This window comes from Esox lucius, chromosome 6 (genome assembly GCF_011004845.1).
Source record: "Esox lucius isolate fEsoLuc1 chromosome 6, fEsoLuc1.pri, whole genome shotgun sequence".
NCBI lineage: Eukaryota > Metazoa > Chordata > Actinopteri > Esociformes > Esocidae > Esox > Esox lucius.
The window spans coordinates 12,094,804-12,109,709 of NC_047574.1; the positions used below are offsets into that span (position 1 = coordinate 12,094,804).

A 14,906-nucleotide genomic window follows, 5' to 3' on the forward strand; every position below is an offset into this window, starting at 1 on the left:
CAGATGGATAGATCTCCAGGAACAGGGTTGGAGAAAGCCCTGCTCTAAAGCCTGAAATCAAGCTCTCCACTGCGATTGTGTCCAGTTACTGTAAGCATAGGAACAGGTTATTGTAGCAAGGAGGACTCTCTATGCTCTTTCCATATTTCTCATACCTTCTAACTCTTATGTGAAAAACAGCTTCAGCAGCCAGCGATGGTCTTTGTGTTTCAGAATGATGTTTGTCAGGGGAGAAATGGTCCTGCTACAGTCATTATTAAATGCAGGGAAACGTCTTAGAGAGCACGTACTGAACCTCGAGTAGGGCCTGCCAGAAGTGCTCTGTCTTCTCTCACTGGAGGCTCATGGCAAACATTACCATACTCAGAGAAATGGATCAAGGCTACGCCAAAGATAAAGGGAATATCATTGACTGAGGGATGTTTATTTTTTTTTTGAAAGGTAGATTTGCTTAAGGCTGTGAAATGAACATCAAAAAGAAAGTTAGTGATTTATTTCTGTGGTTGCTGGGAAGGCAGGTTGACGATGGAGATGAACAGGATTGTTGTATAAATGACTTTACCACACAGTGTAACTAACATAGGACAAACCTTGAGTGAGCTCATTTTAAAGTACATTTAGTGCTAAATAGACTTCATGACAGTCTATTCCCATTCAAACTAAGTCCGGGTTTATGACAATGTTAGCTAGTGACACGTCGTCATCCTGGAATTAGTCTAGTATTTAAATCATAGCCTGGTGCCATAAGCCACCTATCCGGCAACAACATTAGCAAAAACAGCCATGTCGTCCCCGGGCACCGCTTCGTAATGACTAATCCTTTCTCAACAATATCAGTTTATCAAGCATTAGCGATCCGTCCCATCCAGCTGTCTGATAAAGAAGGTACGGAGGGATAGCTACCAGCAGGTGGATCTCTTTTAAATGTTTACATTCCATTTGAGTCATTTAGCAGATGCTGTTATCCAGTGACAGTACTTCTCATCCACCACACATGCAACCACACAACCTCCCTCTCTCGATTTCCCCTCACTCTTCTCTCTCCCCCTCCCCCCTTTCCACCTCACCCTCCACCTGCCTCTCCCTCTAACTCTTTCTCTCTCCCTCCCTCCAACTCCCCGTCTCCCCCTCCAACTCTGAACTCCCCCCTCCATCTCCCTCCACCTCCCTCAGTACTTATCGCCCACAGCTCTGTCATCTGGCCTCTCCCCTGTCTCTCCAGCGCAGCCTGACAGCCCATTCCTCATAATTTCCCTGTTTTGGCAAAACCCAAATCTACCCCTAATGGCTTTGCTGCTCTGCTCTGAACGCTTCCAGATGTTTGTTTATGTGTTGTGCCTCGACTGTAAAACACTTAACTCTTAGTTTGGAAGACCCATGTTATATTGATGGTGGCGTGGGTATGGACGTTACGTGCTGTGCGCGCATGTGGTGTATGTGTGTGCGCGTGTGTGTATTAAGAGCTGTTGGTCCACAGATTGCCCCATTATATAATCAAAGTGAATTGTTAGGCGAAGGCATGTGTGTGTGTGTGAGTGTGCGTGTTTATGTCAAAATATGTTAGGAGGTTTGAAGGCTTTGAAGGCCTGATTTCCTCCAGGGGTTTTAATAGCAGTTGTGCACCATTTAAAATACATACATACTAAGCAGCTGGAAGCAGTCCCAGAATAAGAGCATTAAGCTAGGCCTCATGGCATTTCTCTTTGTTTCTTCTCTGTTTACTTAGCCGTGCATGCATGGAGATCACATTCATTTAGGCCTGTCACTGGTGAAGGATGGACCATATCAAACAGTCTGATTCATTAAAGAGCAGGGTCTGATGCCTGAGAAAGAGAATCAGAACGTTTAACAGGAAGAAAAAAAAGTATATTTCAACTGTAAAGTACTGAACAGAAATAGATCTATCAATTTTGAAGCATCAAAAGTGCTTGTTGTTGTCCATGTTTTACGCCCACAGATCTAATGTATCTACAAAAAAGACTACTGGTAAACAGTCTCTGAGAACACGATAAGGACGGATAATGACATGTTTTTGTTCAATCATCACAGATTATGTTGGTCAGGTTTTAGCAGAGTAGAATTCTCCATTTCATGCGCTCACATTTTTGTTATTTGTTCCATTGTGTCCCCATTAGTCCCCATTATTCCAAGACCTATCAAATCTGTACTGTAAGTGCCTAGTACTCTGATGGTGAATGTAGTTTTGAAACAGTGCTCTGCTCCTTACGTGAGGTTTCCACATGAAGAGCTATTTTAATCTGCTAGCCAGCCAGAGAGCTCAAATTCACAGCTGACAATATCTTTTACCAGTGACTGTTTCCGAGCTTCCATAGACTCTGGTAACTCACCCAGGCATGTTCCAAGACACGCTACCCTTTCTTTTCTCTCCTCTTGTTCTAAGTCAATAGCTTGCTTGCTCTCTCCTTTGCTCACTCAACCCCTATAATCCACTATAGCGTGTCCCAGGGTTAATCTTTCTATATCGTCCTCCTCTCCCTCTCCTTTCCCCCCACCATCCCCCTCACTCCACCCCCTGCTCTCCTTGTCTCCTCTGCACTTGTCTTGTCCACGCTGACTCCTCTCCACAGCCACCCACAGGCAGGGTCTCTTTCGGGAGCCGTATCCCCACTCTCCACCCCTCTCTCCCCTGGCTCTGACCTGCCAGCGATGGCCCTGTCCACAGAGCTCCAGACTGCAGTAATTAGTGGTGGCACCTGGGCTCTGGGGCCCCTATACAGGTGACATCAGTAGAAGGAGAGATACAGGGGGCCACATCCCAACAACTAGGGCCATGTAGGGGCTAACACAGAGAGACACCCCTGAACCACAGTTCACAAGACCCACAGCTAAATAGGAGTAATGCTCTATCACAAATTTGGCAATTTATTCAAAGAGATGATGAACTTGATCACCATTATTTAATAATAATGTGACATATATTATACTTAAAGCCAAACATTAATGTGTACCATTTTCAGAATCAATCCAAAAAAAATACTCCGGGGGAAACTGTTTATCCGTTCAAATTATGTTTTTAAACAAAGTGTAAATTGAAAGAATCTTTGAAGGAACTCTCAGGAACCTCTACATTTTAGAGTATATTATGGCTTCTGTTCAAACATCCTCACTTCACAGCAAAGGCACAAGTTACAAATACACAGGGCTATAATGATGGCTACGTCACATTAACCAAATAGAGTATGTTTAAAAAGCTCAGAGAAATCAGTGGGCTGCCGTGGCAGACTGAGGTGGGAGGTGCAATGAGAAGGTGAAGGTTGAAGATGAGGGCTGTGTTATCTAAGGCTCCAGCGCTAGCATCATAAACATAATGAATGATGACTGGGGCCACACCAGTTCTAAGAGGGAGTGAGGCATATCTCTCATGTCAGATCCCTTCACCTTTTAATGGACTGTTCCCTGGCCGGTCTGATGTTGACAGAGCACAGTGTCTCGCTGGATTAAAATGGCTCCCAAGTCCCAAAGGAACACATTGTCCCTTTGCCAATAACATGAAAACCTCCTGGTCAGTCGCTGTGAAATATCTATGTCCTTGGAACTGGGCATAGATGTATGCTTCTATGTACGTGTGTGTGTGCGCGTGTGGTGCTTAATGTTGAACTCTTCAGCTGGCACGCCATGGCATCTTTGCATCACATGATCAGTGTTTTGCATTGGGGAGACAAAGAGCATGATGAATGTCTCAAGCAAAAAGCTGCTACCCTACTGTGAGGTCCAGTACAATGGCCTCAGGGCCACTCACACAACATTACTACAGACACAAAGAACTGGTCACCTTTTCTATCTCCTACAACCCTGGCCAGGCAGGCTCAAACACTGACACCCAGACTGCAGCAAGCTAAGACTTCTAGCACAGTGAGGAGGGTACCACAGAATTTGGAAACACTGGAAGAATACAATAACAGAATATAATAATATAATATAGAATACAGTCATTATTTTCACCAGTAGGGTAGGATATATGAAACAATCTTTTACAGTATACTGACATATTTAAAAATGTATGAAACTTACATTATTGGCAACTGTACAATAAATGCCTCTCTGATATAATTTATGTACTTACCTGCTGACACTGAGGCTACTTTTAAAATAAAAAAGTATTTGATGATGGGAAAATGTGTTTGATCTATACTCTATGAAGGTGTATAAGGCTTAATCAATGACTAGCATCAACAGATCAAGGACAGTACAATACTCTCACACACACACACATTAAAATCAATACTTTTAACTTGGATTATATGTTTACTATTCAGCATTCATCAATTACTCACAAATATAAGACTAATATTCTCTCACTCACTTTAATCAACAATTTTAAAAACAAACATAGAAACTGTTTTAAGCCAAAGAGCTTCCCCAATGAACGCAAAGATAATAGGCACTACACTGACTTTGAAGATGTCCTAAAAAATAATGTATCAACCATTTCATTTTCTGATAAGCCTGACAAGTAGTGGCCTATTCTCAGAATGCAAAGGTGATATAAGGAGATGAGAATTTGTAATATTATCATCTCAATCGGTCCGATCTCCAATGTGAGTGAGGACTAGGAGGATCATAAAACAGGGATATTTACCTTTGTGATTCTTGCCGTCTCTGGAGCCCCTGGGTAGAGGGGTGTAAGGCATGGAGCCCTCAGATCTGGGGTCACCAGTGGTCTGAGGAAGAAAACACACTTTACTATCATGCTTGGAGTACAGACAAAAACACTATCTTAGCAATCAAAGAAATTCAGAGAAAGGGATACAGAGAGACATGCAGAAACAGAGTGGGGTAGAGGGATTTCATTTTAATAAATGATTTTCTGAGTGCCATAAATTATATTGAAGCGGGACAGGAAATGTTTGAGGTCCATTCCTGTTTTATGGCAGATGGAAGGAAGGAGCTCACTGGGCCAGGGCTGGTTTCATTACTTTGTTGTGGAGAGGTAGGAGCTACGACCCTGGCTTTGATGGTTGTTCTCCTTCCCTCCCGGCCTGTTAAAGGGGGGTCTATAAGTGGAAGACCTCATGACTATTGAGTCATGACCTGCAGTAGGGGTCAAACAAAGGGCAGATGCCATTCACTATGAAAACCCCCTGGACAGGGATCCCCAACATTTTCTGACATGACAGTGTTATTTTTCTCTTCTCCACAGCAAGCTTTTCATAGGTCAATAGTGTAGAAGAGTACTGAATATATCTGGTAAAATAAGCGTTACTAAACAACTCTTAGGTAGGCCCATAAAATCTGTTTGAATCTTTCCCAAGTTCCCATATTTCAAAAATATATTTTAAAAAAATTGTTTGGTATATCCATTGTTATTTAAATTAAATTTGAACTGGATGTTCTGAGTACATGACAATGATTAAATCCCAAGCAAAAACGCCTTTTTTAAATGGGATACCTTTGAGGAATATGTAGCCTGATTAGAGAGCAGCTTGAAGCCAGCAGTGTCTGACATGGACTTGTTTATGTCCGTTTGTAATGGAAACCTTAAAAACAGCAAGTCACTTCAGAACTGTTCAACAAGCTAATATGGACCTTTAGGAGGGCCCTGCTCTAACTTTGGCCCTGTCTAACACACTGCTACTGCTGTATGAACACACACCAACAGGTGGCATGACACCACCACTTTGACTCACCCATGTTCTCTGCTTCTGGCCTTCCGGTTTCAGATCCCTCAATCAGTTTCACCCTCTGATTTCTGAGTATTCAGTTCTTTACCCCAGGGACAACATGTGAGTATACAGTATGTGTTTAATACACTGTGTTGAATAGGATCTAGGATTTTCCAGAACTACAAAACAAATCACAATATTTAAAGAGTGTTCCTCAACAGAGCGAAAGAGTTGGTGACCAAAAGAGTTTCGGTGAACTTTCAAGGACCCAAACACACTGTGTTTCATTTGTCTTCTGTTCCCTGGACTTCGAGGTGTTTCAACAGGCAGTTCATCATGACAAGTTACGATCTGATGCCTTTGCAGAAATACTCTCCTCTACGGCAGGAAGGTATTCACCAGGCGTTTAATCATGGAAGAGCACCAGTGACACATACATATTTGAGATGGTTTAGTGCTGTTATTTCTCTGTGTTGTTGTTTCTCCAGAGAGTATACAGCCTCCATACACAACCTTGACAAAGGAGAACAGTGGACCACACTAAATGAAAGCAAATTCTTCATAGGCAAGAAAAGAGGTATACATTTAAAATGGTCACATAAAGTCCTTTCAGATAAGATCTCTGAAGGACATATAAGTACAGATGCCGGCTCGGGCTGGTCAACACTAGTCTCATATTAATGGAAGACAAATAATCTGGAACTTATTATATCAAGAAAATCTGGATGTATTTACTTACTGGTAGATAGGTAAATCATAAAACTCCACAAAATGTCTTGTTGTTTTGGGTGGGGTTTAGCTTAGTTGGTATTTCAGAAATGCTATATCTTTTGGAAGGTAAATACAGATCACTATTTACAGGGTAAAATAACTCTCTGTATATTATCTAAGCGTCTGAGTGTTATCAGATTAAATTATATAGCGTTCAAAACATCCTCAACAATTTGTACTGTACAACTACATAGGTCTAAAGTTAATCGAAATGACTGCAATAGTACAACTAAATATCTATAAAATCTCCACATTGTGATATTTCTATTTCCTAAAAATATTTTATTGAATGGAAGGCTTTCTTACATTTACTTTGTAGTGTATGCCAAGCTTATTATTAACAATGTTTTCTCTTCTTCTATTCCTTCAAATAAAAATTCAGAATCTATCCTCAAATATATTTCAAACAATGAACACATTAAAGTATTGTCTCAACAACTGCATTAATTTATTCTTCAATGTACCAAACAGCATGACAAAGGACTGTGATTAACATTTTTAAATCTTAGAGATTTGGGTGTACCTGAACAGAGGACAGACTGACTAACAGAAGACTGTATTCTGACTAATTAGAGGCCATTCATTTATTAACATGGAGAAAAGTTGGTGACCGACACTGAGCTTTGACGATCACCTTTACGGATCTCCTTTACAGAGTCAAAGAAATTCAGATTTCTTATATTAACAAAATCGACAGACTACTGATAGACGCCTCAAGTTATTTTGGTTTACATAGTTTTGATCTTTTTGAAGATCATTCATTTAAGTCCATTTCCATACAAAACGTTTTTCACCAGCTGTTTAAAGACCTGTTGAATTGATTTACTAGATGATACAATACATTAGCAAGCATGTTTCAGGTCATCTAGGCCAGCTCCTTTTTTAAAGTTATCAAACTGAGGTGAGGAAGTTTTTACTCCGGGGTGTTTTATAACCAGTATTGATGGAATTGCAGGTGAAACCATTAATTGAAGTAACGGATAATAGATGAAACATGACTTCTGGTTTAAAATAATACACAACTTCTTGTTTAAAATAATACACGACTTCTGGTTTAAAATAATACACGACTTCTTGTTTAAAATAAAAATATTTTATGAATGGGTCGATTTTTTAAAGGGTAATTTGTGCATTTCAGGAACTGCTTTTGACTTTCACAGTATTTTGTAAGACAATCCTAGCATAAAGGTACAGTTAGTTGGATCTTTGGTTTCTCAATACTTAGTCCATGCTTTAGCCATGCGATGGCAGAGCTAACACAGGGCAGGGACAATAGGTAGAATATCGCAACACATTATAGTATTACAACCGATAAAAACTTTACCACTGATTTGAATGGGAGTGGATGAATCTGATCGTCCGTTCTAACCAGTTTTAATTCTATGGACAGAATGGGCGCCCTGAGCGACCTGTCGGCCTGGTTCATTTCCTGTCCTGCCTGAGAGATCACAGACTCCCTGGCCCCACAAAGGCCCGCTTAATCGTTCTGCTTGTCCACAATTCATCTTCCCACCGGCCACGTTTTCACAAGGCACCACACACAGATTGAAGGGGGAGGAGGTGTGTGTGTGTGTGTGTGTGTGTGTGTGTGTGGGGGGGGGTGGTTGAATTGGGTGAAAATGTCCCACGGTCATACCCCCTAACAGGTTCCCGGAGTCGTCCCTCCTAACCGGTTGACAGGGAGTGTCAATCAAGCGTTGCACCCAACAAGAGGCCCGCTATCAACATCAGAGCTTTGGCCTTGACCCCCCTGTCTCTACACCCTCTCCTCCTTCCCTACCACCCCATGCCACGCCAACGGATCAAACACTGCCCCCATTCCCCCCTCATCCACCCATACAGCGTTAATCAGCCACTTGTCCCTCCTCAATCAACCTCCACTTCAGCCTATCCTCTGTTCATTTTAGTCCCAACCTGGGGATGAGAAAGCTGCTTGGCCTCGGATTATGGTGGTCCCTGTGAAACCAACCGTACGGGAGGACTGGATCTGAAACCCAGCTGTTGTCAGCGTCTTCAATCCCATCCATTCACTCTGCGTATCTCCTTTCACCGATTCCATCTTTATATTCCTCTCCCACTTCCTCCCGCCATCTGCCTGTTTAAAGAGGCTGGCGAACCAGGCCTCGTCTTTGATCAGAACCCTTAACATTTCACACAAACATACTATAAAGCCCAGCCAGGCTCCTAGGTCCACTGGACTCATTCATTTAGTATGGTCACTGCACAATTGCCACAGACGCTAAAGACATTGACTGTGATGACCAGACAGCTGTCTTCATCTACATTGGGAAATGAATTGGAAAAGATGTGAAGTCAAATAGTCCCTGTTAGCTACTTTAAAAGTGTGCCTTCACTGGCCTACGGCAAACCGTAATAATAAAATGCTGTTTATTCAGATTAAAAAAGCTTCAAAGAAATGAGACGCTGATGGATTAAGGAGGGCCTATGATCACATCAATACTGAGGGCCGCTAAAAGCAAACATACTTAATGTTCAAAATATACTTGGAGACACCGTGGACTACAAATAATGATACCCTCTCTCTCCCTCTCTCTCTCTCCCTCTCTCTGTTCCCCCAACAAAATCTATTACTCTTCTCTCGACGCTCCTTTCCCTCTGTCTCCCCTGCAGTTGTTCCTGCACTGGGCAGAGGGGGGGGCTGCGGTGTCATCTATTTAAGAGTCTCCTTTTTTTACGCTCTCCCTCTTCTCCTCCTGAGCCTCCCTCTCTCTGCATTGTCCACCAGTAGAACGGTGGTCGAGCCAAGCATTGTTTTAATTTGCCGGGCCAGAGGCGTATGCTGAGTCTCCACATCGCTGTAGTCTCTGTTCCGTGGGATTTATCAACACAGCTTAGGAGAATACGGAACACATTTGCAGGCTGGCTCGGAAGGAGGAAGAAGTCTGCCTGATAATGGTTCCGAAACGGAGGACAGAGTACGTAGATGCTTTACTCACTGGGTGAGAGAGCGAGTGAGAGAGCGGGAGAGCGAGGGAGGGAGGGAGGGAGACAGAGAAAGCTCTGTTGAATGTCATAATGAAAGATGACTCCTATACAGGATTATACATCACACCAGCACTGTCTGTCTTCTCCCTTGTGTTGTTTCATATGAATGTACGCTGATAAACCAAGCCTCAGGCAATAATGATTATCACTTCGAACGGATCGCCATGAGAAAACAGAGAAAGGCAGAAGGGAGAGAGAAGGAACAGGCAGCCGCTGAACGGGCGGACATTTCCAGGGGTGAACACACCTCAGACGCAACACCGTGAGAGCCCTGAGTCTGGGCCCTGTGGAGACTAGGTTGAAGGCGTGTACCATATGCATTCGGGTTTAATTCCCTCTGATCAAGGTAAAGACATCAGTGTCACATGTTTAATGGGGATTATGGTTAGATCTTTTGCAAGGTATACATCTTCCCAAGTGTACCAGGGTGTCAACAGAGACTTAGACCTCTGGACGGCGGGTCATGTCCTGCAGGGCCGATCCCACCCAGCCGCCACCTCCCCGCGTACCTCCCTGCCTACCCCCTTCCCCTCCCCATTTACCTCATCTCAACCTCCCTCCTTAAGACTGACCAGCAATACAATCTAATCAGGGCGAGTAAAGCTAGCGGTGTAAACACCAGCTCTTTTTATCTCCCTCTCCATCTGGACAAGCAGACAAAGTGCTAAAAGGAAATAAATAGGTCCTGACAGCCACATCAAAGGGTTCAGCCAGTGGCTTACTGCTACTTAGGACACAGGAATGCTGTTGCTAAGCATCAGACCACAACCTATCAGGACCCATGGAGTACACAGTAGGACGGAGGACTGGGACCTGAAGAGTGGGGAGGGAGAAGTGGCGGGGAGAGTGGAGGAAGACAGTTAGATAGATAGAAGGGGGAAAGAGGGTATAAATGAGAGAAAGAGAGACTGAGCGGAGGGGGGAGGGAGAAGGGGAAGGAGATAACTGACAGTGAGGGGCGGCTAGGGACTCAAGGAGGTTTTTGTAGCTTAAAGCAATTGTTAGAAGAAACAAGCTTTCTGTTTTGTTTTCTCTTGACACCATTTCTGCTGTTTGCGCTCTCGCAAAAGACATGTATAAAAATGTCTTTTGAAATGTTTTCTCTTTGGGTCTATATCAAAAATATTTATCTTGTGTGTGAGCATGAAACTTTTTTCCCCCTCCTTTAAGCATTTGCACTGCTTTCTGATGATTTCAAGGATCAGAGGCGACAGAAGTTGTACATTTATTTGAGTCAACATTTAATGCTTGCCTGACACATTTTTCATAATACTTTAATGTCATTTTGTGCATCGTGGCTCTGATGTTAGGGGTTATGAACATAAAAACACAAATGTGCAAAACATTCAATAGAAAACCAGGCAGAGACATTGACTAACAATAAAATAAGAGAATGTTAACTACGGCAAACAGACACAATGTTCTAATTTAGATAACAAGAAAATGATCTTGTTCAAAGTTAAATCTCCAGATCAAATGTCAAAAGTAGCAAGACTACTAGGAATCACAGAACAATGTTTAAGATGTCGAGTTAAGAGCCTGTAACCATTTGAGTGCATGTTTTCCACAAATACGAGTGTCTAAAAACTAAACAAAGTCAAAACTTCAAAATGTTTGGTTTAAGGACAACATTTTGCATTAGTATGAGGAAAATATGCCATAGTTCAGAACAGTAGCAACCAGAACTAAAATAAGAAAGTACTTTTAAAAAAAAACACTTTCATACTGTTTACCTCAATAACATTTTTTCATGTGTGTTGGCAAAAACACATTTGTTTAAATATGGTGTTGTATAATGGTGTATGGTGTTGTGTAGCATGTAATAATTCTGGTTTATTAGCAGTGGGGGGGGGGACGACGACATTTGAGGCGAGCGTGCCAGAACATTGGTATTACAATTTGGTGGGTGTTACACACAAATGCACACACACACACACACACACACACACACACACACACACACACACACACACACACACACACACACACAGCAGGATAAACTTTGTTGGAGGGTTTCTTTAATGATTCACCAGTTCTACTCCAATGAACTGGCTTAGAGTAAATGAATCATATGATCACTGATCACAGGAGCAGTAACTCTTTGGACTCTTTGTTTTTCATGGAGCAGACAAGTTGTTGCTGTAAAAGACAATATGTTCTCAGTATGGCTGTCAAAAGAGTTCACCAGTCATTAGTTTTTGCAATTTATTAACAAAATGTTTCTTAAGCAGTCACAAATATTGTCTTAAAGCATTCAAACTACACTGAAAACAGGCCAAAAACGTATTGACATATGAGTAAAAAAAACTATATTCCTTTCTCAATTCAAAGCCCAGTGACACTGGCTTGGTGGGGCATGTGGTGTCGGATTCAGTACAAAATGTCCACCATCTTCAATAACATCTTACTTTAAATATATCTACTAGTTATCAACAAAACAAATGTGCAGGACCTCTCAGGTGACAGAGCATTCTGAACCAAACCTTCGTAGCCCCAAACTGACCTCCGGGGTCCAGGTGGCGTTATCAGCCGCTAGCAGCCAAATGGCCGGGGTAAAATAACCTATGACCCTACATCCCAACTCGCCGCTCGGCGGTAAGCATAACACACAAAGACCCGCATCCAAACACGCAAATACACACGCGCGCACACACCCACGAACACCCGCCCAAACACAGTGTTAAACAAGGAAAGGTCGTCTCAACACAAGTTAATAGCCCGTATCGCCACCCCTTAGATGCTAATTGGTCTAGGTTTGTTTTTAGTGTTGAATTTTAAAAAGCCGCTCAGTCCGACCTTTTCATTTGAATGCCTCTCAGAACGAGCAAGGGTAATTTCAAGCAGAAACATGTGGAATGTGAAGTGAACTCAGGCTTAGTACACGCCTCGGGTTGTTTCTTATTTGGCTAGGTAGGCTATGACCTTTCTACTGCTGGTTTGACTCTGAATCTGTATACCATCTACCACGTCCATAACCATTAAAGCTGTACAGGATATTACAAAATATATGATTAACATTTTAGTGTTGTTAAATCCATGGAGGAGTAATAGGGGCGCTGTTTTGAAACCAATCTATAGGAATATATTTAGTAACGTGTAATTTGTTTTTTTTACAAGTAATGTGTAAAAATATATATATATATATATATATAAAAAAGTAGATTCAACATTGTAAGGTAATCAACTGAATAGGATTGTGAGTTTGCTCAACATCTGGGAAGCTGAACTCAGTTGAAGTGAGTTGAAATGTATATGAATGTATAAAGATGATTTACCTATTTCTTTCAAGGGGATTAGACACCATATTTGGGACTCCCATTTTTTACAGGCCCCTCTGAGTTACAGTAGTTTATTTGCCTGTATAGTTAATTTGCCTTTACAGTAGTTTATTTACAGTCTAATTTGCCAGTGTATATTGACAGAAAACATAGTGCAGTATTCTATCTTGTACAATAAAGACCTACTGTAGTAGAAAGTTAAGTGACATACAAATGTGCCGGTTGGAAAGATGCCCCCCAAAATTTGTAGCTTATATGTTTAATGTTATGTTAATTTCTTTTTAAAATATGTTTAACTTTTTAAAAGTAGATCTCATTCCAAAAAAATTAAAAAATGTACTTTTGTGAGTGTATTTAAATAGAATTCTCTTAATCTCCAAAGCCTGTCATTGGACGGAACATTCTCAATCCAAGGTTTGCATCCAGTAGTGGTCAGATAATCTACAGCAGTTAGGCCTGTTTCTGTCTTAATCTATAGAAGTCACTGATGCAAGGTTGTACTAGATTCCCTGTTTGTTATGCTGTTGGATATTCTGTAGATGTGTGAATGAGATACAGAGATCCAAAATGAATGAATAATGTTATAGGCGGCCATGACTGTATGCTATGGAACGATGCAATGTAAACCTTTGACCATAGCGTTGAATGTCCACAAAATGCAATTTTCTCTCTAGCGTGTTGATGTAAAAGAAATGTCTTTAATCACTTGACATTTTCACTCCATCCATCCCTTTCTACTCCAAAACACACACACACGCACGCACGCAAGCACACGCGCACATACTCACATGCACCCGCGCACACACATGCAAGTGTCAGGCGTCTGACATGTCATGAGGCTTTCTGTTCCGATTAGGGGCTGTAGCTATTGTCACAACTGTTTTCCAGCAGTATGTGTGCTGCCTGCCTGGCTGTGTAGATGGGTAGGATGTTAAATAATTGAAGAGTCGGGGAGCGGGCCTGTCACACAGCCTTGTCTGGAATGTTTCCTATGCAATTAAACGGCGGGAGACATTTGAAGACGACCCAGCTAAAGGAGTGTCAGAGGGAAAAAAAATGTGACATGCGGAACTTAAAGGAAATTAGCTCTTCACACAAGTGAAATGTGAAGGTTACTTAGCAATGCTTAAGTCAGAAATGTGGCTGTGTGAAGTATGTCTCAGTCAGGCCCTGGTCTATGAACACTGCTATTTTCTAAACTTTAAGAAGGGCTTCAGTCGAGGAGATCACAGAGGGAATGAAAACTAATTTTGACTCGGGGCGTATGGAGTAAGAAAGAGAAAAGGGAGAGAGAGAAAACATCGGAGATGTTGAAATAATGAGATCTCTATGTTTTCTGGAAAGATGTGAGATGATGCCGACAGATGCGCTCCTCGCATGTACACCCAAGGACACAGACACACACTTTCAGAATAGACACACACACACTCACACACACACACATAACCTTAAAAGACAGACTGTAGGCCTAGAGCACAGAATTGCACACATGGGTAAAATACAGACCCTGTATACCTTCATGAACACACACTCAGTCAGGACCAATATGAACATCTACTTAAACACACATTCCGTATCATGTACAGACAATGTGTACATTATCTAAACACCAACCTAATCCAGAATTAATTTATGTTCACTGGAACAACCGACAATAACAGAACAAAAACAATCATGCATTTTCTTTTTTTTCCCTTTTCCATCGGCCAGGTTTGTTGGCCCAATTCAGAATGGCTTTCCCGAAGCCATTTCTCCTGCATCTGTTAGCTTTCAGGCTGCAATGATAACATTGTCATCTCCACAACATGTCATAACTCAGAGCCCGACGAGCTACACACACCCTCCTCTTCCTCTTCCAGGTTCGGACAGGCAGACCTCATTCGCCCATGTCATCTTTTATGGCCCAGAGAAAATACAGTGCCCAAGAGCGCTTAATTACAACATGCCTAGTCTATTAATCTCCTAGACAGACAAACAGACGGACGTGCAGGCCCATGGGCAGACGAGAGGAAGGGAGGCAGCATGGACAGACCAGTGAGGCCCAATGACAATGCATGAAATATAGTCCTGTATTCTGGAGTGGCCATGTTGTTATGGAGCAATGAGGGCTGTGTCATATTGCTGTTGTTTTTTTTTTTTTTACATTTTCTTTTTTTTTAAAGCTGCAAGGGAGAGATAGTGGTGGGGCCTGTACTGCCTTTTCCTCCCCTCCCCTCCCCTCCTCTCC

General features: G+C 42.1%; 1 protein-coding gene across 2 annotated transcripts in view; it reads right to left on the bottom strand.

Annotated features, from left to right (window-relative positions):
* lrmda (leucine rich melanocyte differentiation associated) overlaps positions 1-14,906 on the bottom strand; it is a 260,200-nt gene that overhangs the window by 25,019 nt on the left and 220,275 nt on the right. The window contains exon 6 of one of the 2 annotated variants that reach the window (XM_010869987.5): positions 4,601-4,682. In XM_010869987.5, the coding sequence (XP_010868289.1) occupies positions 4,601-4,682 (82 nt within the window). Of the gene's footprint in view, positions 1-4,600; positions 4,683-9,754; positions 11,541-14,906 lie in introns of those variants that run through there. The other variant, XM_020047595.3, reaches the window with a different exon arrangement.